The following is a 24141-nucleotide window of genomic DNA, read 5'->3' on the forward strand; positions in this document are numbered from 1 at the left end:
TTTCATAATGTGCACTGGTAAACCAGATTAACATTGGCTTGTAGTTTAAGTAGAAAACCAAATATTTACCAGTTGTTCCTTAACCTTTTTGAGCTTTACATTACATAGATCACATTTAAGCTTACAGACATTTAAAGCAGAGTTTTCATTCAATCATAGTTTCAATCAGAAAAGAAACAAAGGACATAAACTTAAACTCTATAGGCCTGATTTTCATAGGTGCTGGTAAGTCAGTGAAAACTGCAGATACTAAAAACCAGACCCTAGCTGTCCACATAGAGATTTCCCAATAGCGGAATGCTCTCAAAGTACCAATCATGCACTGAAAATAAGGTGTTATAGTCAAGATTGTAAAAATTGTCTGTGTGGAGTCAGGAAATGGAGACTGAGGAGTCTCACTCTTCCGTTTTACAAGTATAAGATTGTGATCCTGTCTAAAGTTTATAGTTCCTTTAGCAATCTACACAATGGCTTTATAATTGAGCGATGAAACAGTCCAAAAATATAGAAAAGGAAGCCATGAAAACAAATGAGTTTTACATATAAAGTGGCTAAACCTGCTTTACAACTATTCATTTCTGTCAGACATCTTGCCAGATGGGAGCTAGAGTGAGAGAGAGCGAGCGAGTTTGGAGAAGAATTAGTTGACAGATGTTCCAGGAAGAAAACTTTCTTGTTGAGCTGCAGCACAGCCTTTTCAGCAGCTCTGTCCTGTAAAGCTCTCATTGCTGATAACAGCTCCTTCAGTTTTATGTGGGTAATGTCACAGGTATCGGGGAAGAACTATATAGATCTATAAACTAAACTAAAATTCCTTCAAGGTCATTTCTCTTTTTCTGAGCAGCCTGCAGAATGGGTTATGTGACAGGCTCACAACCATGATTGGGAGTACTAACCTTATTGAGTGTCTGGGGACCTCTGTGGTATCTGATAACATTTCTTACATCTGTAGAGTTTGACATTCATCCCAATGATTATTTATATAATCCTGAAGACCTGTACCAGGACCAGTGCCTTGTTGTGCTAAGCGCTGTACAAACAAATAGGCAGATATGTTCACTGCCCCAAAGAACTTACTATTTAGTAAGATGGCCAGAGAGGTGGAGAAGAAGAGTACAGCATACAAGCAAAGTTATTAGTAAGACTGCTGGCATCCATCTGAGGAGAGCTCTGACCATGCGTCTTCCCTTTCTTGGAATAGGTTCACTGACAAATATTGATATCCTTGCAGCGATCCCTGGGTTGTTTTAATTTAATCCTTTTTTTCCTGTTTTCAGTTTTATCAGATAGATGATCCTTTCCAACAGGCTCCCTAAAAAAATCAAACCCAGATTGATAGGGAGAAGTGCTGAAGTTTCGCTAAACCAACATAGGTGCCTAATATTAAGATCATGTACACTATAAAGAGGCAACTTGGGTTGTTAAAAATAGGTAGCTGAAGTGATTCTTGTACATGGGGAGGGCAATAAAGTGCATTGGAATATACTGATGCTGTTATTTATAAAATGCCAAATCTATGCCAAGTGCTGTGCAAACCAGTATGAAGAAGGGTTGTGGACAGCCTTGACCAATGTGTGTGTACTGCTGAAAGCCAGACTGGAACCTTATCTAGAAGGGGTTAGTGTTCTGCCAAAAAATTTAAATGGACAAAGTAATTTTCTTCTTCCCTTCTTATAAAAGAAAACAATTTTTGAAATCTTGTGTAAAGTTACTAAAAAATAGTGAGTATTTTGACTTCTGGGAACATACATCCAGGGACAGTCAATTAACTTTGTTCAGTAAAGCTATTTTGGGAAACAGCAGCAAGGTGTGAATCCAGAGCTTGCCAGCCTTTCCCATGGCTCTGCACCAGACCCAGCTACTCTCAGGCATGGCCTGAACAGCTTCCAGGCCTACAGCCACTAAGCTACTCTTTTGCTCTGTTGGCTGCCATTAAGCTGTGAGAGCTCCCTTCTCAGCAGCTGAAAGGTGTAAAAACACACTGCTTCAGTTAATAGTGGAAAGCAGAACATCATCTTCCCATTAGTTGCTTCAGAGCCATAGCTCTCAAGCTGCCAGATGTGAAACATAATGTGCTATAGGATTCCTCCCTTCATTGTAACCTCAGTTTTGTAATTATTTCTGATGTAAATAATTTTCAACAAGAAAAAGGAAGAAACGTTAGAGGAGTTTGAATTTGGAGGTAATTTGGGGCCATAATCCCTTAAAATAAACTATGTTTGAAGTTCTGAGGGTGAAGGGTTGGTGGTAATGAGGAGGTGAGTTTAAAAAAAACAAAAACGAACAGCAGTGAAAAACAGCAGTATGTCCCCTTTACTTCCTTCATTCCCAGAAGCCAGGAGAGGAATCAAGTTTAGGTAAGAAACAAGAAAAATAAAAGGAAAGGATTGAAGGAAAAGAAGTTGAGCGATTGTCATTCAAACGTTTTATTTTTACCTGTATTTAAAAGTGTCACTTGAGAGGAAGTAAAGGCATTTTTGAAATTAATGAGGGTAAAATGTTTTATTAAAGGAAAATGGTGGGTCACTGCATGCATTTCCTTACGCTATAGGCAGATTGATTGTTTTATCTTACCCTTTAAAATCTTGGGATTGGAAGTTTGGAGTGGAGGACATGGCTTACGAGAGGATGTCTTGTACAAAGTAATTAACAGAATGAAAGTTTGATAGCTACTGCCTCAGAACTATACAGAATGTGTGTGTTTTTTTGTTTGTTTTTGTTTTTGTTTTTAAATCACCTACTTATTTTTTCCTTCCTCCTGAGAACAGACAATTGCAGCAGGTTAGGTTTTCCATGACTTTTCAACAAGCTTGAAGTACATGGGGCCGGGAGAGGAATGTTGAACATTGGGTGGCTTGCAGGAGCCCTGCACCTGTGAGTCTCTTGAGTTTTAGTTCAGCTCCTGCCATACATTTTTCCCAAAGGTGACATGAGCAGTGAAGTACTGAGCTCTCTGAGGGGGAAGAGTGCCTTCCTTAGTGTGCTTTGTACTTCCTGGTGACTGACAGACTAGTTACAGTCTCAATGGAATAATTAATGGAACAAGTTAAGAAGATTGGCATAGTGTGGAAAAAATAGTAGTGTTGAAATGAAGGGAGAGATTAAAAGGCTTTTGAATGTGTGATTGTGCTACAGTTGGCGTCATAGATAGGCGTCATTAATGCATGCTGTTGGTTAATGGAATGAGAGAAACCCATGCTCCAATAGCAAGAGCTCAACGCAAAAATCAGGTTTATAGCGGTAGAAAGTAACACAAGATATAAACATTGTCCATATTTTGTTTAGGCCTTGTTGCAGTGGGAGAAAAGACACAAAAGAGATCGGGACACTTTAGTGTAATGAAGGATCTTTCAGGTAAGGCCTTTTTTTAACTCCTTTAAAATATCTAATTTAAGGTAACTTGTCTAGGAGTAACATTGGAATTAATATAGAAATAAAATATGTTGATATATTAAAGGTAAACATCCAGTTTCTGCATTGATGGAGATATGTAATAAAAGAAGATGGTCACCACCTGTATTCGTATTGGTGGATGATAGTGGGCCTGATCATCGCAAACATTTTATCTTCAAGGTAAGCTTGAATTCCCTTTTCTGACATGTCTAGTACTCGGTTAGAAATGAAATCTAGTATTATTAATTTCATTTTTTTTGTGTTCCAGTTGTGCCCCCAATGTGCTGGGCACAGTCCAAACACACAGGAATACAAAGTCCTTATTCTAAAGAGCTTACAATTTAACCCCAGAACCTGCAAACACATATGCACATTTGTAACTCTGAAGAGGCTAAAAGCCATTCTTCCCACTGCCTATTTAAATGAGTTACCTGCCATAACCTGCCATAGTCCCATGAACAAGCTTTAGTGCAACGGCCCTTGTGAATAAGTTGAGCAGGATTTAACCCTTTTTTATTCTTTAGTCAGTTTAGCCCAGCTTACTCTCTTTCCACGTGAATGTTGCATTAATGTTTGCCTCTGAAAATGACTACTCTTCTGCTAAAGAACTGACCGAGAAATAGATCACAAAAATGTATTAGTGACTTCTCTCCCTCGCTGGGAGAAAAATTCTCAAGCATTGTGAAAAAGATCACTGCAGTTTTACAGGAGTCCAGGCCATAACATCTTGTCCTATACTTAATTTCAAAGGTTTGCATATAGAAAGAATAAATACAGGCATACGCTTTTTCTGCCTTAATGGTAGTTTCTTACCAATTATTTTAATTTATCACGCTAAACCTGGGCTCTGTAAAGTATTAGGTTCAGAAATGTAGGTCTAAAATAATGCCTATCTGGCTCCTAAAATGGTCTTGGAATAAATTAGTAGTTTTAACAAAACAAGAGTTCTCGCACTGCTCCATGAAGTTTGCTAAACACTGAGTCTATTATTGTTGTCCCCAAGGAGCAGATTCCAGAAAAGTGGGACCACCACTGAGAATGCATTGCCATTAATCCCAGAGTTCAGTCACAAGAAGCAAAAGCAAACCAGCAGACCACAACTGCCTGGAGGGGATGTAGGGAGAAAGACAGTCTCTCAGCTACTATTATGTCCCCACCTTAGTCTTATTTAATAGATCTTTATTAAATACATTAACTAGCAACCTAACTTGCTTTAGAGCAGGGACTGTTTGTACAGTGCCTAGTACAATTGCATCCCATTCATAGTTGTTCCTTAAGTACTACTGTAATAAACACGATTAATAATAATAGACATCATATACTCATCCCCTTTGAGGCAAGCAGTTCCTTTCTGTATCACATGAGGGAGCTTCTGAATCCTTTTCAAAGGTAGTCTCAAGTAGCGTTGGCTGATACGATGGTAAAAACACCAGAGCCCTGTGGGTGCAACAGCTTTCACTGGTGGAGCTGTAATAATGCTAAATTACAACAGAAGTTTGCTATGTAGTCTCCCATTTGCTGTTGGAGATGCAGCCACAGTGTACCTGTATAACAGGCTCTGCACAATGACTGGGGAGGAAGAGTTAGGTGGGGCAGGGTTTTTTAAAATACTTGGATCTTTGCATGTGGTGTAGTTGTTGCCATGTCAGTCCCAGGATATTAGAGAGAAGGTAGGTGAGATCATATTTTTTAGACCTGAAGAAGACCTCTCACCAACAGAAGTTGGTCCAATAAAAAATATTAGTTGGCCCTTTGACATTTTCCTAACATGTTGTCTATCAATGTCTTGTATATTTAGATTATAAGCTCTTTTGGGCAGGAACTCTCTTATTTTGTGTTTGCAGTGAGGCTCTGATCGTGAGTGGGGCCTTGGTGTTATTAGAATATAAATATGAATAACTTGCTACATCTGAATTATACCCATACCTAAAATGAGACAGAAAGGGAAGTGAAGACACAATTTCAAGATGCAAAGTGTGCCAGCATGAGAGAAAAATGTAGAGAATGAGGAAAACTTAATGAGTGTTTTTGTACTTTGAATAATAGTGAAGAGCTCATGAATTGATGTTTTTGAGGAATCTTAATTTCCTCATCCTCAGTGCAGCCCCATACTTCGTGCTTGCTTGTCTTTCAGCATTTAAATCCAATGGAGTTGTTCATAAATGTAATAGAGACTTGAGTGAGGACATGCATGCGTGTTGCAGGTGATGCTGGAGGTGGATTTTGCTTACCTTTAATAGGAAGTTTGCATATCGCTCTTTCTGGCTCTTGTAAACAAACTTTTCCAGTACTAGTAACAAACAACTGGTTAAATCTCTTATTTTATTGTATATTTTTTCTCTTAAACAGGTGATGGTCAACGGGCATGAATACAGGCCTAGCTTTCCCAGCCTTAATAAGAAGCATGCTAAAGCCACAGCAGCAACTGCGGCTCTCCAAGCGATGGGACTTGTACCAAAGGAAAGCATGCCCAATGCCACCATCTTCAGGAGTGCCTCACACCGCTAGATATTGTTTTTTATATTGACATTATTTCAGATAATTTTATTCTGCACAAGAAAGGTATTTCCCCGTTTCATGTTGTAAATACATTGGTGATTCCCACATTGTAAAAACTGTACAGACACCTTCAGGATTTTCTTTTGTACCATCAAAAATGTATTTAAATCATACTTAGTTTTTGGTATGTTTATATTGTTTACATTAGTGATGTAATTATTTCTTAAATGACTAAATTCAACAGGCAGACTCTGGAGGGCATCAGTAATCTAAACCCTTGTTTTAAAACTCATGCAATTTCTCTTTGAACCTCATGCAAGTTTCTCTTCAATATGGAATGTTAACACTTTCATACTCTTTTGTACTATAATGCAGTTTTCCCTGGTTTTGGTAAAGCTACTGTTGTAGTACTTTTGCCTATAGCCAGTACAAGGCTGCACAGCTTATCATAGTCTAGAAAAAGGCTGGTATGTACTGCTGGACAGATACTGGGCCAGTAATGTTACCCCCTCCAAGAAGGTAGGTAAATTGTGGCACTGTTGTACAATGCTAACATTACCACTTCTGTCTTGTTTGGGGTTTAAGTCAATGGTGTACTGCAACTGGCCATATTGCTTACTTTTTAAAACTAAAAAGAATAGGCAAATGACCTGGTTTAAATGGGAGGGAAGAAAGTCCAGCGATGAAATTGATGAGAATTGCAGTGTAAAAGTGTCTCTCCCCTGCATGTCCTGGTAAGGAGATATGAAATTGTCTATTCCAATCTCAAATTAACACACTGCCTGATGCTGATTGTATGAATTTGTGGTTAATGTGAATTTTAAGCTATAACAAATCTACAACTGGATGGGGGGTAGAATGATGCTTCAATTGTTGTACCCAACTCAGTCAATAAAGCCGCACAAGTTCATAATCTTAATCATTGGTCAGTAAACAGTAATTAAGATCTGTGCCAAAGCAGTAATGTAGAGAGTATGTATCAGAGGGGGAGCAATAGTGAAATGTTTTCAGTTGTTTATAAAGTTACCAAGCTAATTTTTGGCCTCATGTTTTCTGTGCTTGTACTCCATCACAGGATGAGGGTTTTGTTTTGTTTTGTTTTTTTAAATGTGATTCAAAGTTTTGGCAGTTTTTGATAACTAAAGTAGGTGGGAAAAATAGGCAGTCCTGTTTTTCTCAACTTTTAAAAATAGCTCTAACTCGGTGACAGTAGGGGGTTTGCAATTTGCAGTGGGGGAAAATAGTTCTCCTGTTATACCTGGCTGAGTTATAAATCTTAGAAAATAGCCACTTGCACATGCCTAGTAGTTTATATGCTTAGTTATTTCTTAAAAAAAAAGAAATTCTCCCTCAAAGCTTGTATCCTGTCAACTGCACACAACTCCACAAGCTGTCCTTTGGCCTGAGGAGAAGGAGCTTTGCATTAGGAGCCAGAAGATGAATTCTAGTCCCATTTCTTCCATGGATTAATGTCAATTCTCTATCGTTTGCACCCTTTTTTATTGAGCAGTGTCCCATTTCATAGATAGTGATTGAAGGCCAGAGGTGTAGTATAAAGTCACTTTTGTCAAAGCTGGGAATAGAACCTAGCTGTCAAATATGGCAGATGAGTTCCATCCATGCTTGCCTGTCAGCAAAATATATAAAATCTGTGTGCTTCGCTAGGCTATCTATGAATTGGGACTATTCCTCCATAACCATCTGTACAAAGTGCATTGACAAATACTATAAAGCACTGTTTAAAAATAAAAAAGTAGCATGCAGGAGTCCCAACTCTGTCCCCTGCTCTATCAGTTCACACTCCAAGCCCAGAAGCCTTATATTCAGTACTCTACTGCCCTCTAAAAAATAGGGGCACAAAGGGTTGGATTTTTTAAAATTCTAGTTGAAAAATAAAAAACCCTGTGTTCAAAGACCATGTTGCAAAGTGAGGCACTCAAATAGAAAATGCTTGAATTAAAGATGATGCACAGGTAAACTTAATTACTGAATCCTCCTTCCCCACCAGGCCCCTGACCTCATTAAGGGAATGAAGCTGTTGATTATTGGACCTCTGCTTCATTTACTGCAGAAGCTGAAAGGGCTGGAGTGAAAGACTGGAAGATTGAGGGAGGTAGCCACTAATGCATGTTCATGTTTGTCCACTTGATGCTCATAAGGTATTGTTTTCAGAAGTGCTCAGCCCTGTTCCAGCTGTAGTCAATTAAAGCTGTGGATATACAGTACCTATGAATAATCATGCCGTAGTTCAGGAAGACTAGCATCGGTTGGTTCCAAGATAATCTTCACAACAAGCAGAGCTAGAAATGGTTCAATGAAAACTTGTGCTCCACTATAATGTGCAAAGGAACACTCCAATATAAGAGTATTCAAATTCACAAGCTATAATGCTATCGCTTTTGCCCAACACAGAAAGTGAACCTTTTCAGAAGAGCTGGTTTAGGTTAAATAGTTCCATACAAAAGACTTAAAAGAATAAGGTTACAGCAGGAAGCACTGCAGAAGTAGATACTAGAATTAAGGTAACCTGTGCAAGATTAGTCCTGCTTAAAGGTGGAGAAAGCAATATAGATGACAGCAAGTCCTCTACAACCAGGACAGACTTGACACTCCTGATTTCAAAGTTTAAAACTTCTGCTTGTTTTAACCACCCTTTTAGGTATTTATGCATAAAATGGCAAACAAGCATTATCACCTCCTTTAAAGTAACTCAAGAAATTAAAATATTGTAGTTGTTTTAAAGTCATACATAAAGGCTTGTGCCTGAAATGCATCCTATTTGTTTAACTCATTTTACCATCAAATTTGCTCATCTAAGTATCATAGTAAGTTAGGGAGGACACTATTAGAATTAAAGATTAGTGATGGTGAGTGGAGTGGTAGACCACACCAGCCTAGATGGGTTGAGATAACATAATTACCCAAAGCTAAAATCGCTATAGTAACTTCTAATTGACTTTCCAACTTCCATGGGGCAGCCTCTTCAGTATTCTACATGATCTATACCAGGGGTTGGCAACGTTCGGCACACGGCTCGCCAGGGTAAGCACCCTAGCGGGCTGGGCCAGTTTATTTACCTGCTAATGCGTCAGGTTCAGCCGATCACAGCCCCCACTGGCCGCAGTTCACGGTCCCGGGCCAAAGGGGTGTCTGGAAGCCGGGGCCAGCACATCCATTGGCCCGGGACGGCGAACCACAGCAAGTGGGGGCTGCGATCGGCCGAACCTGCCACGTCCGCAGGTACATAAACTGGCCCGGCCCGAGGGTGCTTACCCTGGCGAGTTGCGTGCCAAACGTTGCCAACCCATGATCTATACTGTGTAGTAAAAAGCAGTCTACAGCTCTCCAAGGATCTGTGTCAGTTTTTTAGAGTTACTTTCAGCTAAAGTTGGGACATTTGGGTTGTCTATTGGAGGACAATATCCACTATCTACATAAACCTAGAGCACTGATACTCAGATCTAGGTGGTTTAGAAGCCAAATTAGTGATCAGCATTACCCAACTAACCAATAGTTGAATTCATTGTTCCATTTACTATAGTACTATATATTGATATTTAAACAATATGACAGGGGAAATAGTCTTTTCGCTGTGAAAACAAGGAGGAGTCTGGGGGCACCTTAAAGATTAACAGATTTATTTGGGCATAAGCTTTCGTGGGTAAAAAACCTCTGAACCACCCGACTCCTTGTTGTTTTTGGATACAGATTAACACGGCTACACCCTGATACTTGACATTTTGCTGTGAGGAAAACAAATTGAATAAGTATTATTTTATCAACTACAACTGGTTAATAGAGTAAAAGCATCCTGATGGGTTAATAATTAAATCAGTGTTTTAATATCCGCGGCTGTAGGAGATAGGTTAAAGTCACTTGTGGCTTGTCAGTCTCAGTTGTTATCACTAACAGTGTGTGCTTTTCACTGTTGAATCCTTTCACAATGTACTCTTAAAGTGACAAATTACCTGTCACATGAACAGGTTAGTCGTGGTTCAGCTTTGGCAGAATACAATCATAACGAAACAGCAGGTTGCTGTTTAGATTCTGTTGCAGGTAAAGCTATCCACTTTCAGAGTTAACTGAACTTACCAATAGCATTGAAATCCTTCCCTTTTAGATGACAGCTGTGCTTCTAGTTACATTTCATTACTGCGAAGAATAAATGTTACTTGGGAGGGACACCACTCTCTTTTTTGCTTTAAGTTTCATAGTGTAAAGGAGTTAAGTTATCACGGGTAAGTGTCACAACTTGTGATAGTTATTAGATTCGTTTCTCATTTTATACCTTTAAAGAAATGTGAAGGTTTACAATTACAATTCATTTGGCTATCATGGTTTAATCTAGAGGACAACCACTATTTAATCCAATCATTGTCTTTATACTGAAACAAGGAATCATTGACCTCCAGTGTCCAATAGCAGAGGAGCCACTTCACCTTCTGTAGAAACTAGAAATGGTTCCTCTACCAGTTCTGTACTCTTAACAATGGTGAAAATATATTAACGCTTAAGAGGCCCTCACTCTTATTCTAAAGAAGAGAAAACACAAGATTACTGTGTTTATAAAAATTTTATTTAAAAACATTAAAAGACAAATGCAGCTGTTGCAGGTTTTGAGAGGGGCAGTGTTCTTGCTGGACTATTCAGAATATTTGTTTTTCCACTGAAAGTTGCCTTATGAGCAAGGATGTGTGCAACAGAAGTTCTTACCCACTACGTCCAAAAGCTTTTGCAAGTAGGCAATTCTCCCTTCCTGGTACACGATAGCATCTGTAGAGTGTTGACCAAATACTACTAGTCTCATTTCATGAATTAAAATACCATACTTAGGATTTCCAGATGTAAGCATAGTCTCTCATTTCTAGGAATCGTATGGAAGACTTTCCTAATGTTGGACGTTGAATCAATTGATCCAACGTTTTAAGATGCAATCCACACTTAGTGAGGTCCTTCCACATAGTTTCCTGTAGAAATTCAGTTTCACAAAAGAGGTAGGTAAGATGCTTTTCTTTCAAACTACTAATTGTATTTTATACCCATTTTTGTGCCAATGAGCAGTAGATATTGAAGAGCTGCCTAGTCTTCAGGTGGAGTAGCAAATGATAGGGAGTGGGTTAAAGCCATCAGTTTAATGAACATGCTTTTCCACTGTTATGACTAGGAATCCCAGCCTCCTCACTATTGATAAAACCTTGTAAACTGGTTACTCTAAAATGGCCAACAAGTGGGCGTTAGCCATTATCCCAAGTGAAGAGCAGTTTTTTCCATTCAGTAGTCTCATTTCTAGTGATAAAGTATTAACCCTAACATGGAAGACACCCTTTCAGTCTACTTACCTTATTTAAGATTCTCTCTGTGTTAGTGTTAAACACTGCTGTTGGCTCATGGGTGTATAATACAGCAGAAAAAGCTCCCCTCTGTGCAGATTTGAGCAGCATGGTCAAAGTATGCAGACAATGAGGCATGACAGGACCCATGATCTCCAAGCTAAATATATCATTATAACATGAGTGAACCGGTGTTTTCACATTGATGCTTCGAGCCTGAAGACAGTAAGTTACATATTCAGTGTCTGATACATCAAGATTAGTGACAAACCTTATTTTTCCATCTATTTCAAAATTAGCTTTAATTCAAGGTTCTTAAAGCACTTTATGAATATTAGACATTAAGTTATTCATGGGCTATAGTGTGATTTTTATTATATAATATACTAAACCCTAATACACATGAACACTATACAATATGGTAGGTAGAGTGCAACTGCATGGGAAATGTAGTTTGAGAGAATGTAAAAAAACCCATAATGGAATTTCGCCATGATACCATAATTAATAATACTATTCTTTAAGCTCCTCTGCCTCTTACGGACCATTGGTAAGGCACTGTTTCAGATCATATCTAAAGTGGGCAGCTCCAGCAGCCAACTAGCTCAAGAGATCTAACCAGATTATCAGTACAACAGGAGTTTTAAGAGAATATGTGAAAAGAGCAACCTTAGTGATTGGGGAAGGGGGGGAGAAAGGTGGCAAGTATTGTTTTAATCCTGTGTCTTGAAGGTGAGACTATGTACAACTAAGCCTCCAAATCCTTTAAATCTGTGCTACAACCTGAAACCCCAATAGAGAGGTTTGTAATTAAACTGCTAATTCAACATCAAATTATAAACAGCACAAATGGCACCACTAAGATATCTCTGGAGGGGCAGTAACCACAAAGATATATGAAGGAACAAAGCCTTCCCGAAGACAGACAGCACCAGAACATCACTCTTTCCTTTGCGTTTTACCTTGAGCATTTGCATTGTTGCACCTCGAAAAGCAACTGGGGACAGCAGTGTTGGTGGGAGTCCTGCTTGAGGGCCTGCAGCAGCTACTAAACTCTTACAGTTTATCAAGAAGTTCAGCAACATGAATGTGTTTGTTCCTTTCACTAATGCAACAGATTCAGGCTTGTGATCCACTTGCACTTCATTTTTCTCTTTACGGCTATGTTGATATGGGTCAAAGGAAACATACAAGAAGTTTAAGGGCATCAAGTGCACCAGACCAAGAATTAGTCAAGTAAAAATTCACTGAAAAGAGGTCTATGCTAATTTACATTTGCTCTGGAAAGGTAAAAAACTCAAAAATAGCTTAGGCCTAATCTTTAGCTTCATTGAAACCATGAGGCAAGGAATGTTCTCCAGATTGTTTGTTTTGTAATTAAAAAGTCATTAAAGGGCAATTGTTTAGTTTAACAGCCATTCATGGAGAGCCTTTACTAAAACAGTTTTGTGTTTGTGGTTTTAGAAAAATTGGAGTGTGAAATAAAAGTACTGTTCCCAGTTTTAGGTTTGTACTAGTACATTACAAGTTTGTGTAGACATATCTTTAACCAAACCGTCAGCTTGTCTAATAAAAGTCTTCCTACTGAACCATTCTGGAAGGTGACAAAACAGCTTATGATCTGTAGGGGTGAAGTGTCTTTGATATCACCACACTGGTCATGTATAGATTACTGAAAAGGCAGTTGAACAAAGGACATTTCACCTAGCATGCTATGTATGGCTTTACAAGTGAAGTTTGCTGATTATTCCTTATCTTGGCAGAAACAGGTGGAATTGGTTCTTATATCAAAATATAAAAACGCATCAAGTACAAAGACACATGCCATAATAGTTTGGATATGGATGTGTAGAAATACCAGTTGACAGAAAACCTAGAACTGACATGATTTGTTGACATCATTTCATCACAGGCACCCACCCTGTAGCTGTATAACAGGTGGTATATTTCTGTTATGCCACATGGAATCTATACTGCCTAGTATTGGGTAAAATTTATAACCAGATAAGCTTGAGACAGAAACCAATTTTTCCATAAAAAGAAAAATGTACTTTAAATACACAGGTAAGAGAGAATGCAGTTACTATTACTCTAAGCCTAATCAGAACGCAGGTCAGTAACAGGTGTATTTTCACTCATTATGTTTTATATTGTGATAGAATCTATGTTAATATTTGGTACAATAAAAAGTGTAGTCACTTAGTGATCCTGTAACAATATTTTCTGCTTTAAAAAAATGCAAACCCGCACTGTTAAGTATAGAAGGAGATACAGCATTTATGAACACTTACTGTAAAAATCGTATCACTAACTGAAAATTCTACAGAATCATCATTATTGCACAGTCATTGATGGACTACGATTCAAAAACCACCAATCCTCACAGAGAAATGAAGTACTCCAATGCATGTTTTTGGATATAGTATATTATGGTAGTCAAAGGATACAGTTTGATAGAAATTGCATCTGGCTTTTTAATCTTGTCTTGGACTCCCATCTCCTCAAGCCAAGAGAAACTTTCATCATCACTCACTCCTTGTTCCCTAGGAAAAACAGATTAAGATGGTTAAAATACTCCACATTAATATCTATTAAATTGTCTAGGTAGTGGCAAGCGCATTTAAATTCCAGACACAGACAGTTTTGTTACATACTCTCCATCTTCAGTATTTTTGCCTGTTTCAGGACTGTTAACTTCTGTATCCAAGTTTGTTTCGGAGTTTTTCTGGGTCTTGCTCCTAGTTTCTTCTACCAAAGGTAAAGAAAATTCTATGCCTGAGTAGGGAAGGTAAGCAAATGAATGGTTTACATACATAACTGTGTTAGAATGTGAATTTTGTATGTTATTCAAATCTCATTGGAAAGAACTCCGTCTTACCTTCATTTCTCATGGCTTCCCTTAAACCCCTGGTTGTGGGGGAAATAACAGCTGTGATAACATCACTTCCTGCAAGGCCTGCTGCACGAAACAGCACAGTAAATTGGTAGGTACAAACATAAAAATAGGGACACAGCTTGGCTTTGAGAAGATTATATAGGGAAGTAAAACTGACAGACCTGCAGGTTAGAGGAAAGATAAGTTATAAAATTTTAGATGACCATTCTGTTAGAGATTTTTTTTAAACTATTGCCACCTACTAAAACAACCACCTGGATCTCAAATAGGTTGAAATAAAATACTCCATAAAGTTTCTCAGTTTTAGGGTATTGTAGATAACATGCACCTAGTATTATCAGGTTTGAAAGAGGTGATCTTGGAACATCTAGGGCCAAATTTTCAGGACTTATCATCCACTGTGCTGAGATCTTTTGATAAAGTCTGGCCCTGATTGTAGATGCTGAGCTCTTTTGAGAAGTTTACTCTTTAGTGTATTAATTCCCACAAAGCATTAAAGGAAACTTGTTAATAGTTTTGCAAAATTCTCTCCAATCAACAGCTAGGCTTGGAAAGGCATTCAACACAAAAAGTTAGCTGTAGAGTCTTAAGACTGGCTATTGAGAGTATTCAGCTCCCTTTACTATGGTAGAAGGATTTTATAAGAACTTTGCATGTCTGCTTCATGTAGCCATGAGAAAGAGGTTGTCCTACTGTAGTAACCTTCAAATTTTACAAACACCTATTTTACAAGTGATCAATTTTATGAACCATTTTCCCAATGGGGGGGGGGGAGGAGGCACGGATTGGGGGTAGGGGGACACACAAAAATAATCACTAAGGAAAGTGGTGTCTATGAAGAACAAGTCAATATCTCTTTACATTTCAATGCATCAGAAGTTGCTTTGCAGTGATTCGAAGGCCAAGAAAGCAATGCACCATACTGCAACATATGCACTGTACCCTATGGTAATTTTGAGGTGTTCACTTTTAAGACCTCCTCAATCCCCACTAGTTTGTAAGATATGGATTCTATTGTAGCTATTGTTCAAGAGTTGCCTCTGTATTTACACTTGTAGAATATGGTGTCCCTGGTGACGAGCTGTGAAACTACCTTGATGGAGTTATATGCAGTGTTGTTGTAGCCGGGTGGATCCCAGGATATTAGGGAGACAAGGTGAGTAATATCTTTTATTGGACCAACTTCTGTTGGCAAAAGAGACAAGCCATTTCACCTTGAATGGTTCCTTGAAACGTGTGTGTTAACTATAAAAAGAACAGGATACAGACTAACACGGCTGCTACTCTGAAACCTGTGTTAACTATGTTTGCTAAACAATCTGTTCCACCTTGTACTTAACGGTGTAGTAAGTTTTTTTCAGACCTGCAGAAGAGCTCTGTATAAGCTCGAAAGCATGTCTCTCACAACAGAAGTTGGTCCAATAAAAGATAATACCTCACCCACATTGTCTCTTTGATAAAGTTATGTCCATTGGGAAGGACAATGAGAGATCTCACATGAGGGTCATCAACCTACTCTACTTGAGAGAGTGCAATCCCCCATCTGTCTCAGTTTCTTCCCCCAAACCAGAGAGGCCTGATGTTAATTAGAATTCCAAGATAAAGAGGAAGGGGGGAGGACTATCAGTGCAAACCCAGAACAGTTATTGGTAAGTAACTTTTCTTCTTAGAAAGCCTCTGTACATTCCCCCTGTGGGAGATTAGCAAGAAGTGCCCCATCAGAATGGCAGATGGTGAGTTTTTAACTGAAAAGGACTGTAGCGCTGCTCTCCGAAACTAGGCATTGGAGAACGATGCTAAATCCAAGGAGCAGTGTCTGGTGAAAGTGCATCAAACTCCAAGTCGCTCCTATGCGCGACTCCACCCTGGGAACCTTCCTAATGCTTGCTACTGACACTGTGGTGACTCTCATGGAGTAGGTCTTTAAACCAGGAGGTACTGGATTCTTAGATAATATCTATACATCTCCTTAACCAGTGAGAGTCTGTTTGCTAATGGGCTCTCTTTGGCATCTCTCCACATATGCGATAAAAAAACCTATTAGATTTTCTAGAGGCCATGGTCTTTTCCAGATAAGAAAAGAGCACCCTCACTAGGGTATGGAGGTAAGTTTCCTTGGGTAGGTATGGGTTCTGTTACGAACAACACGGGGAAGGGAAAACATTGATAGGTGGGATCCTGAGATCACCTTAGGCATGAAGCTGAGCTGGGCCTAATGGCACACTTGTCTTTGTGGACCACAGTGTAAAGGTTTGGTGATCAAAGCACTAAACTCACTAACCCGCCTAGCAACTGTACCTACAGATGCTTGAGATGCTTACACTAGAGGCTCACGGGAAGGCCCCATTAGCTTTGTTAGACAAGATTTAGGTCCCACAACAGCAGAGGCTCCCTAAAAGTGGTGATGGGAGAATGTATTCACCATGCCCTTCAGGAAACTGGAGACTGTAGGCAGAAAGAAGATTGGTTTGCCCTTAACCGGAGAAGAGTCCAAGTTAATAGGCGTTGAGATGCCTGGCTCCAGAGAATTGTGGAGAAGAGGTGACAGTAGTGCAGTTAATCTCCAAGGCCCTTGTGGGTTGGAAAGTATGAAAGAAGAAGAAGGATGTCCCTGTCCCTTTCTTCTTCTATTTCTGCCCCTCTTGTGAGATGAGCTTCCTCTTCTATTGCCTTTTCCCAACAGGCACATACATAGACAGGTGTCTGCAGTGGAGGAGAGATTTGGAGTCAATGTCAAGGGCAGCAGCGCTGAATGAGGAGTAGGCTGTGAGGTGGTCAGTTCTTGTCATTGCCAAAGCTTCTGATGCTTTCAGAGGCAGTGCCAGTTTGGTCTTGGGTGCTGCTTTTGATTTCCCAGCAGTGCTGGATAAAGCATTTGCTCCTAGAATGAGGCAGAGGAGATTCCATCTTGGGCCCATGATAGAAGGCAGCAGAGAGGCTGGACTGGCAAAGTGAGTCTTGTGTCAGAGAGCCTCAGCAAGGAGACTGGTCTAGGTACCTCCAACAGAGCCAGAGTATCAGGCTGTAGACACTGAGAAGCCAAATGAATCTGGAGACTCAAATGTTTCCCCATTCCAGCGTGGGGAGTGAAGGTGTGGGAAACTGCACAGTGGGTCATCGAGTAAATCTTTGTTCAGCTGTAGAAGGCACCAGACATGAGTGACAGTCTCCAGTATGATATGGAGATAGGAGGTACGCCTCTTGAAATCTTTATGGGGCTCTGGCCCTGACATGACCCTAGTAAGGGGCCAAAGGCTCTTGAGATAAGGGCAAGCTATGTATACTAAACTATCCTATACTACTATACACCATCTTCTTATTTTCTCGTAAGTTAGACTAAGGGAAGATCTAGCCTGAGGACAAAAGCAAGATCTGTTTGCTTTCTTTGGTAGTGACAAAAACTGAGGCATTTGGGGGATGCATGCACAATCCCTTATACAGAGTAGGGTGATGATGTCACCGTCATGTGAGGTCTCTTGTGCACCCCTAATAGACACTGCTTTGAGACAGTTCTGCAGCTCAACAGAAGGGATACCACATACTCACAAGTGGGAACACAGAGACCCTCAAAATGATAAATATTCTTGGCAAAAGTGTTTTCCACAGGAATGAGGACAATAAATATATAATTAAATTAAAATACAGTAATCCAAGTATTTGGGTTTACCAAATCCAGAAGTTTTTCAGTTCAACTTACCACTCACTCATTAGAACCTGTTGCAGTGTTTCATCATGTGACCAAAGACTAGTCTTTCCAGCTATTTTCCTATCTGCTCCAATACGAGGGAATAGCTGTAGCCATGGCAGTGAAGGGTGAAGCCAATAAATAAGACTTTGCTGGAATGCACAGCGGAGTTCCGTGGACAGCTTTGGTTCCTAGATTCCAAACACAGTGTTTAATAAGATTGTCTATCTCTCTGAGAAGAAAGATATTACCAGTCTCCTTTTCTGGCACTTCAAGCATTTATTTTACATTATAAACCTAAGGTTTTGTCTACTCTAGTGAATAGCCCCAATTCAGCAAGTGGTAGGCAGCAACTAGGGAACTGCACCAGTACTGTTTGCACTGTTGTACACCCAGTTCAAGGTCTAAACCTTAATTTAACAACCTCACAGTTGTTGCAAACCCTGACTTTCCTTTTTCTGCAGTAGGTGATCAGCACTGGTGCAGTTACACCAGTTGCTCAATAAGGGCTATTCCCAGTGTACACAAGAACTTAAATAAAAAAAAAACCCTCAACAACAGATCCTCCACACCCAGTATCTCCATTATATTTAACATGATTACAGCAGAATGCTTACCTGTATGCTTTGTGGGAAATTGATTGATGTTGCTCTACAGTGCTGGGCAAATCCTTGAGCTTCTTCTTGTGCCTTTAAATGCTCTGCCCAAGTAAAAGGTTGGGAAGAAGTGAATAGAAGTCGAGTTTTAATACTCCAGTCTGCAGGAAATTCTGTGCTTGGTGAGGAGGAAACATCAGGTATGGAAACAGGTAAATGAAGATCCTTACAAAATAGAAATAATGTAAAGTCAAAATACAGGAAAAATATTTTTCATCTAAAAACTATCAGTCAGTGTTTTCGGAAAGCATACAGACACTCATGATTCAAGGCATAAATCAACCACGGACAAGGGTTAGGGAAAGTTTTTCCTCAGAGAAAAAGTTATTTCATAATTGGCCACTATGGGGGTTTCTAGCACTTTCATTTAAAGCACCTGATACTGGCAAGCATATAAGATACAGGAATTGATAGACCACCGATAGGAGTCCATGCAAAGAAAGCATGTAAGTCCTTGCAAAAACAACTTTTACCTTTATTGCACTGGACAGAAGCATTCCTTACCCATTGATTGCTATGATAGTAAATATAAGTACCCAGTACTTAGTCATTGTAGAGGAACACACATGTGAAATTTAAGTTGTTCCTTGTTTACAAATACCTTAAACTGTTAACATTTATGATAATTTTAGAAAAATGTATTTTGTATTTCAGTTTATATCAATTAAAATAGACTAGCCAAAAATCACTGTTTTGAGTCACGATCACTTTCCAGCTCAGATATACATACTTTCACAATACTGCAGTGTTTGGGTTACAAACGGCAGGAGGTTTTCATCCAAATAAAAACAAGTTGTTTTCATTGACATCTTAAGAGACTTGTCTATGTATTTGTTGTTGTTTTTTTATTAAGTTTAAGAAGATATGAATTCTATGCCAGGTCAGACCAGTGGTCCATCTGAGCCAGTCACCATTGTTGGTGACTGGACAGTACCAAATGCTTCACAGGAGGTGCACGAAATCCTTTAGGCAGTAAGGGATAACTGTCCCCTTAGAGAAAGTTTCCTCCTAACCCCTGATACAAGTTGGCTGAAATCTAGATTTTGACTGTCAATTTGAAATCTAGAGAGAAAAGATGGGTGTGGTAATATCTTTTATTGGACCAACTTCTGTTGGTGAGAGAGAGAAGCTTTCGAGCTTTCACAGAGCTCTTCTTGTTCTGAAAGAGCTGTGTAAGCTCAAAAGCTTGTCTTTCCTACCAACAGAAGTTGGCCCAATAAAAGGTATTACCTCATTTACCTTGTCTCGTTAATATCCTGGTACCAACACAGCTACAACAACACTGCATACAACTTGAAATCTAGTCAGCTTCAAAAAGTTAGTTTCAGGAATTACACCCTACTAAAGCCCGTTATCAATGTTTGTAGTTTTACATTTTATTATTATTTTTTTTTTAGGGGTTTCTCTCTTCTGTTACAGCACTGAAATATCTATAGGGACAACAGGGGAAGTGAATGACTGTACAAGCAGATAAGAAAAAGGTTACAGAAGTTTCTGTGAGAGGCGCAAATAGAAAAATTATTTCAATTTGTTTACATCTCTTTCTGTTACAGTAAATTTACATGTGTCAAGTAGTAAAGATTTCAGACAAAATATGAATTTTAAGTTGGTGTCAACTTAATACTGAACTTCAAGACATTCTAAGAAAAAGTCCTAGAATTGTAACATTCTAGTAAAATCTAGATGACACTGAACAGAAAGCTACAAAAAAAAAAAAAATACAAAATGTAAGCTTTTTCTGCATGATGAAATGTTAAACACCCCAAAAACAATATTTATGGCTTCCTACATTGGTTAATGTGGTATCTGCTCTTTCAGAACACTCTTCTTTCCAGGTGGATTTATTTTCTTGAAGAGGATCTAAAAACTAAAGAAAGAAAGAGTTATTAACTTAATCTAAAGTACAGCAAAGTTGAGAGTTAAATTGACAATTTTGTTTTAATTTTGTTTGATCTTTAAATGTAATTTCATGAGATATTTAAAACTGACAATTATCAATAGCACATATTAGAATATTTCACCCTCTGGTGGTAACAATTAAAAGGCATTTTGCAGATGTAAATACATTTGTAAGTTTAGTGATTTTCTTAGATTGTACTCCAAATGTATTGGAAAGTTTGGGCTTGGAGAGTCCCCTTCTTCAGCTAAATAGCTTGAGAATTATAAAAATTGCACTACTGAACATACACATCCTCCTTTGTGTTAGTATAGTATGGAGCACACTAAATGAGAGCAACAAGCAAATTTTCCTATTGTGCCTTTAATTGTTTTATACACAGATACAATACTTTTGTGCAACACCCCTCCCCACAACCTTAACAGTTAAACCAGTGGAACCTGCTTCTCCCCACCAAAAAGCTTTTCTTAAGTTGTATAAAAGTGGCTTTAATTCTACATATGACAAAGTTTTAAAAAGCCTTGTAAGTAGTTCACAAAACAGCATTACCCCACTAGACACTTCTCCAACCATTACTCATAATGGAGCAGGGGGGGGGGGGGGGGAGGAGGGGCTAGATTTACAGACTTCAAATAGTCTGAAAGATATCCACTTGACACTAGGACAGGGTGTTAATTCCAGTAGGAGAATATATTTCTCTCCCCTTCTGGGATTTCACTAGGTGCAAGGGTATGCAGTGCTCTCTGGGCATGAATTTAAACTGGTTGACAACTTTTTGCCCAAGAGTTTGCTGCCCCCCCTTTTTTGGGAGGGGGGTGGATGTTGGGGGGAGGGGGGAGGAGAAACCAAGTGGCTTTGACTGAATTTTTTTATTTATTAAAAAAGACAAAAGCAAAAGTGTCTTTTAGGTCCCAACCACCACCCGACTCACTTTTTCCCTTCAGAGAGAGGGAAAAAAATTCCAACCAGGGATGGGATGCTATTTACCAGAGGTGGACTTTACTAGGTAAAATCACGGTATTTACTGCTCCAGGAAAAACTTGTTTGTCCCAGTTTAAGGCATTTTCTATTTTAAAAACTGTTTCGCTAATGCATACTACCTTCTATTTAGTTTTAGTTACATATTAAAATTGTGATTACATAAGTCAGTATCTTAATTTAGGGTTGTATAAATAAAAATTAAAACTGCAGTGGGCTTAATATATGTAATTATAATACTGAACATCAGAATGTCCGTATACACTTCGGTTTGGTATTTTCTCAAGGAAGTTGTACCTGTCCACTCATATTTCAGTTTTCAATATTTTATCAACAAAAATCAAAAACATTTATTTGATTGTATGAAAATGGCAATAATGCAGAGTTGTAGACTAGAAGCATTAAGTAATCAGAAACATGCAGTATTTCAGACTATCAGTCCAGGTCCATTTGGCCATCCAGCATTCGTAGCAGCTTTCTGAACCTTTTCCTCAGCTACCAATGGATGTACCCAAAGTTTGAAGAGATTCATTCTATGCCTACCAAACTGGCTGGACACGGATGAAATTCCTTCCCCCAGTTTCCTGGTTTAAACTGGATTTAGGCCAGTATTTACCAGCACCCTGTCCTAAACTAGTTTTTCCTGGGAAATTACCAATGCTGATTCTAACTACACCCCAAAACCTCCCATAATTTTTACAAAAATAAAGTTATTTCAATCAACTCTAGTGCTATCGATAATTCCTAGCTCTTTTTATCAGCAGATCTCCAATGGTCCGTCTACACTGCCGTAAGAGACCAGTGGCACAGCCACATCTGCCCTGTATCAGCTAACTCAGGCTGGCAGAACTCAGATTAAGGGGCTACAAAATTGCAGTGTGGATGTTTTGGGCTTGGGCTGGAGCCCAGGCTCTGGGACACCCTCCCCCGACCAGGTTTCAGAGTCTGGGCTCCAGCTCAAGCGTCTACACCTCCATCCTACAGCCCCGGCCGCCTGAGCCCCAGTCATCCCACTAGGGGTCTTCTATCTACCGCACTGTAGACCTACCCGAAGTGCTTTGCAAAGGTCAGCCAGTACCCACCCTACTGCGGGGGAACCAAAGCTCAGCGGGGTGCAGTGACCAGTGGGCCCCTATTAGTGACAATGCCAGAAACACAACCCGGTCTCCTGAGTCCCAGCCCATTGCTCTGTCCACTGGACCACACCGCCCCTATTAGCGCTCCCCCCCCCGCTAGAGGGGCTGCGGAGCAAACCCGACCCCACCCAGCCAAGCCCCTGGGGGCGGGGGTCCGCCAGGGTCCCGTAGCGCGGGCGGGTCGGTACCTGCCAGAGGGGGTGTCTGGGGGCCTGGCTCCCCGGCGGGGGCCGCTGCTCCTGCAGCTCAGGGGTGTCCGGGGGGCGGTGTACGGCGGTGCCGGGGCGCGGCGCGTTGTCCAGGCTGGAGAAGGGATTGCGCCGCCCCGGTCTGGGGAAAGGGCGCGGGGCGGCGGCCGGGTCCGCCTGGGGGCAGGGCGGGGAGGCGGCCTCGCTCCTCCGGGCCCTTTTCCGCTTCAGCCGCAGCGTCTCCGGCGGCCTCTTGAAGCCGGGCGAGTAGCCGGGCACCGCGGCGCACATGGCGGGGCCGGGCCGGGCCGGGCGCTGGCGGGAGCCGGGCTCCGCTCTCCGAATTCTGGCGCGCAAAGCGGCGAGCCCCGCCCCGGGGCGGACCGGCGCCTTCGAGCCTCCCCCGGGGCCCCGCGCTGCTGACGTGAGCAGCGACCCTCTCGTCTCCCAGAACTGCCTTCGAACGCGGGCGGACACCACCGAACTAGTAACATTTGGTTCACGTTTGAAAGTTTTCTTTGCATGCAGACGATTTAGAGACTTGCTTTTCTAAGCGAATTAAAGCTTAAACCCTGGCGCACAGAAAAGTGGCTGGGGGTAAGGTGTACAGTATACCCCCTAATTTGAATCTTGCATACACCCAGGCCATCTGCGTGTATTTAGGGTGACCAGACAGCAAGTGTGAAAAATCGGGGTTGGGGGGGGGGGTAATAGGAGCCGATATAAGAAAAAGACCCAAAAATCAAGACTGTCCCTATAAAATCAGGACATCTAGTCACCCTACGTGCATTGTATATTCACATCATATGTGCACCTCACTTCTCTGCCACCCATACATATACCATCTGCACAGTGTACGTACAGTACACACACACACACACACAAACGTGTACCTTATGCCAAACCTGCACTCCTACATACACTATACTCACTGTATGCACAGTCCTGTTAGTATCACACACCTATAACTCACACCAATCATGTCCTGACAGGGGAGCGAGAACTCTTCTTTTATTGCAAGAAGTATTCACAAAGAGGTAATTTAAAATATAAATAGACTGATTTTGAGAAAAATAATAATTTGCAATTTCAAACTGGACTCAATGTCTATACATTTACGCTTTTGACTTACAGGGAGAGCTGGAGGACTGATGTCAAAACTGGGAGGGGGGAAAAATCACTAAAAGTACCAAGATGCTATTTTGCAACAATACCACATTTATCCGATATGAAAATAAAATGGTTGGCATGGCGTGGGCAGCAGCTGTATTTATCTGATAATGGGAGTCTGGAAAATTCCAAATGCTTCAAACAAGATGGGCAGAATGTGAGCCTAATTAAGCTTTTGAAAGAAGGAAGGTCTCCTACCCACATCAAGCACCAAAGGAAACAGGCTGTAATCAAAGGTAGAGGGAAAAATGGTCTACCAGATATTAAAATAGGAGGCTATACACTTGTGTTCTTATATTATTCAACCACAAAT

At 40.3% G+C, this 24141-nt stretch overlaps 2 protein-coding genes and 1 long non-coding RNA gene across 17 annotated transcripts in view; 2 read left to right on the forward strand and 1 right to left on the reverse strand.

The window, feature by feature from the left end:
• The window catches only part of SON (SON DNA and RNA binding protein), a 58023-nt gene extending 51096 nt beyond the window's left edge, over positions 1-6927 (forward strand). For all 15 annotated transcript variants that reach the window (XM_034752072.1, XM_034752064.1, XM_034752082.1 and 12 more), the window contains 3 exons: positions 3286-3354; positions 3458-3573; positions 5743-6927. In XM_034752072.1, coding sequence (XP_034607963.1) covers positions 3286-3354; positions 3458-3573; positions 5743-5901 — 344 coding nt within the window. In that variant the 3' untranslated portion in view covers positions 5902-6927. The remainder of the gene's footprint in view (positions 1-3285; positions 3355-3457; positions 3574-5742) is intronic.
• Positions 6928-10446: 3519 nt separating this feature from the next.
• On the reverse strand, positions 10447-22999 carry DONSON (DNA replication fork stabilization factor DONSON). The gene is made up of 10 exons (XM_034752339.1): positions 22659-22999; positions 20249-20326; positions 18421-18624; positions 17816-17994; positions 14101-14279; positions 13877-13997; positions 13670-13765; positions 12185-12383; positions 11232-11438; positions 10447-10859 (listed from the first exon to the last, which is right to left on the reverse strand). Exons 1-10 carry the CDS (start codon positions 22947-22949, stop codon positions 10722-10724), a joined length of 1692 nt encoding a protein of 563 aa, XP_034608230.1. The 5' UTR covers positions 22950-22999; the 3' UTR covers positions 10447-10721.
• On the forward strand, positions 10750-20456 carry LOC117867398. Its single transcript, XR_004643390.1, has 3 exons — positions 10750-10886; positions 13908-14010; positions 19857-20456. It is a non-coding gene; the product is annotated as an uncharacterized LOC117867398 (long non-coding RNA).
• Positions 23000-24141: the final 1142 nt, after the last annotated feature.

Source organism: Trachemys scripta, chromosome 1 (assembly GCF_013100865.1).
Source record: "Trachemys scripta elegans isolate TJP31775 chromosome 1, CAS_Tse_1.0, whole genome shotgun sequence".
In the NCBI taxonomy this organism is placed as follows: Eukaryota; Metazoa; Chordata; order Testudines; family Emydidae; genus Trachemys; species Trachemys scripta.

Excerpts from the sequence above, each read along its gene's own strand:
- DONSON (XM_034752339.1), bottom strand. The coding sequence starts at position 22,949 with ATGTGCGCCGCGGTGCCCGGCTACTCGCCCGGCTTCAAGAGGCCGCCG. Across the intron at positions 17,995-18,420 it reads ATTTCCCACAAAGCATACAG|GAACCAAAGCTGTCCACGGA; the intron begins GTAAGCATTCTG and ends TTTGGAATCTAG. Across the intron at positions 13,766-13,876 it reads AAAAATACTGAAGATGGAGA|GGAACAAGGAGTGAGTGATG; the intron begins GTATGTAACAAA and ends TGTTTTTCCTAG.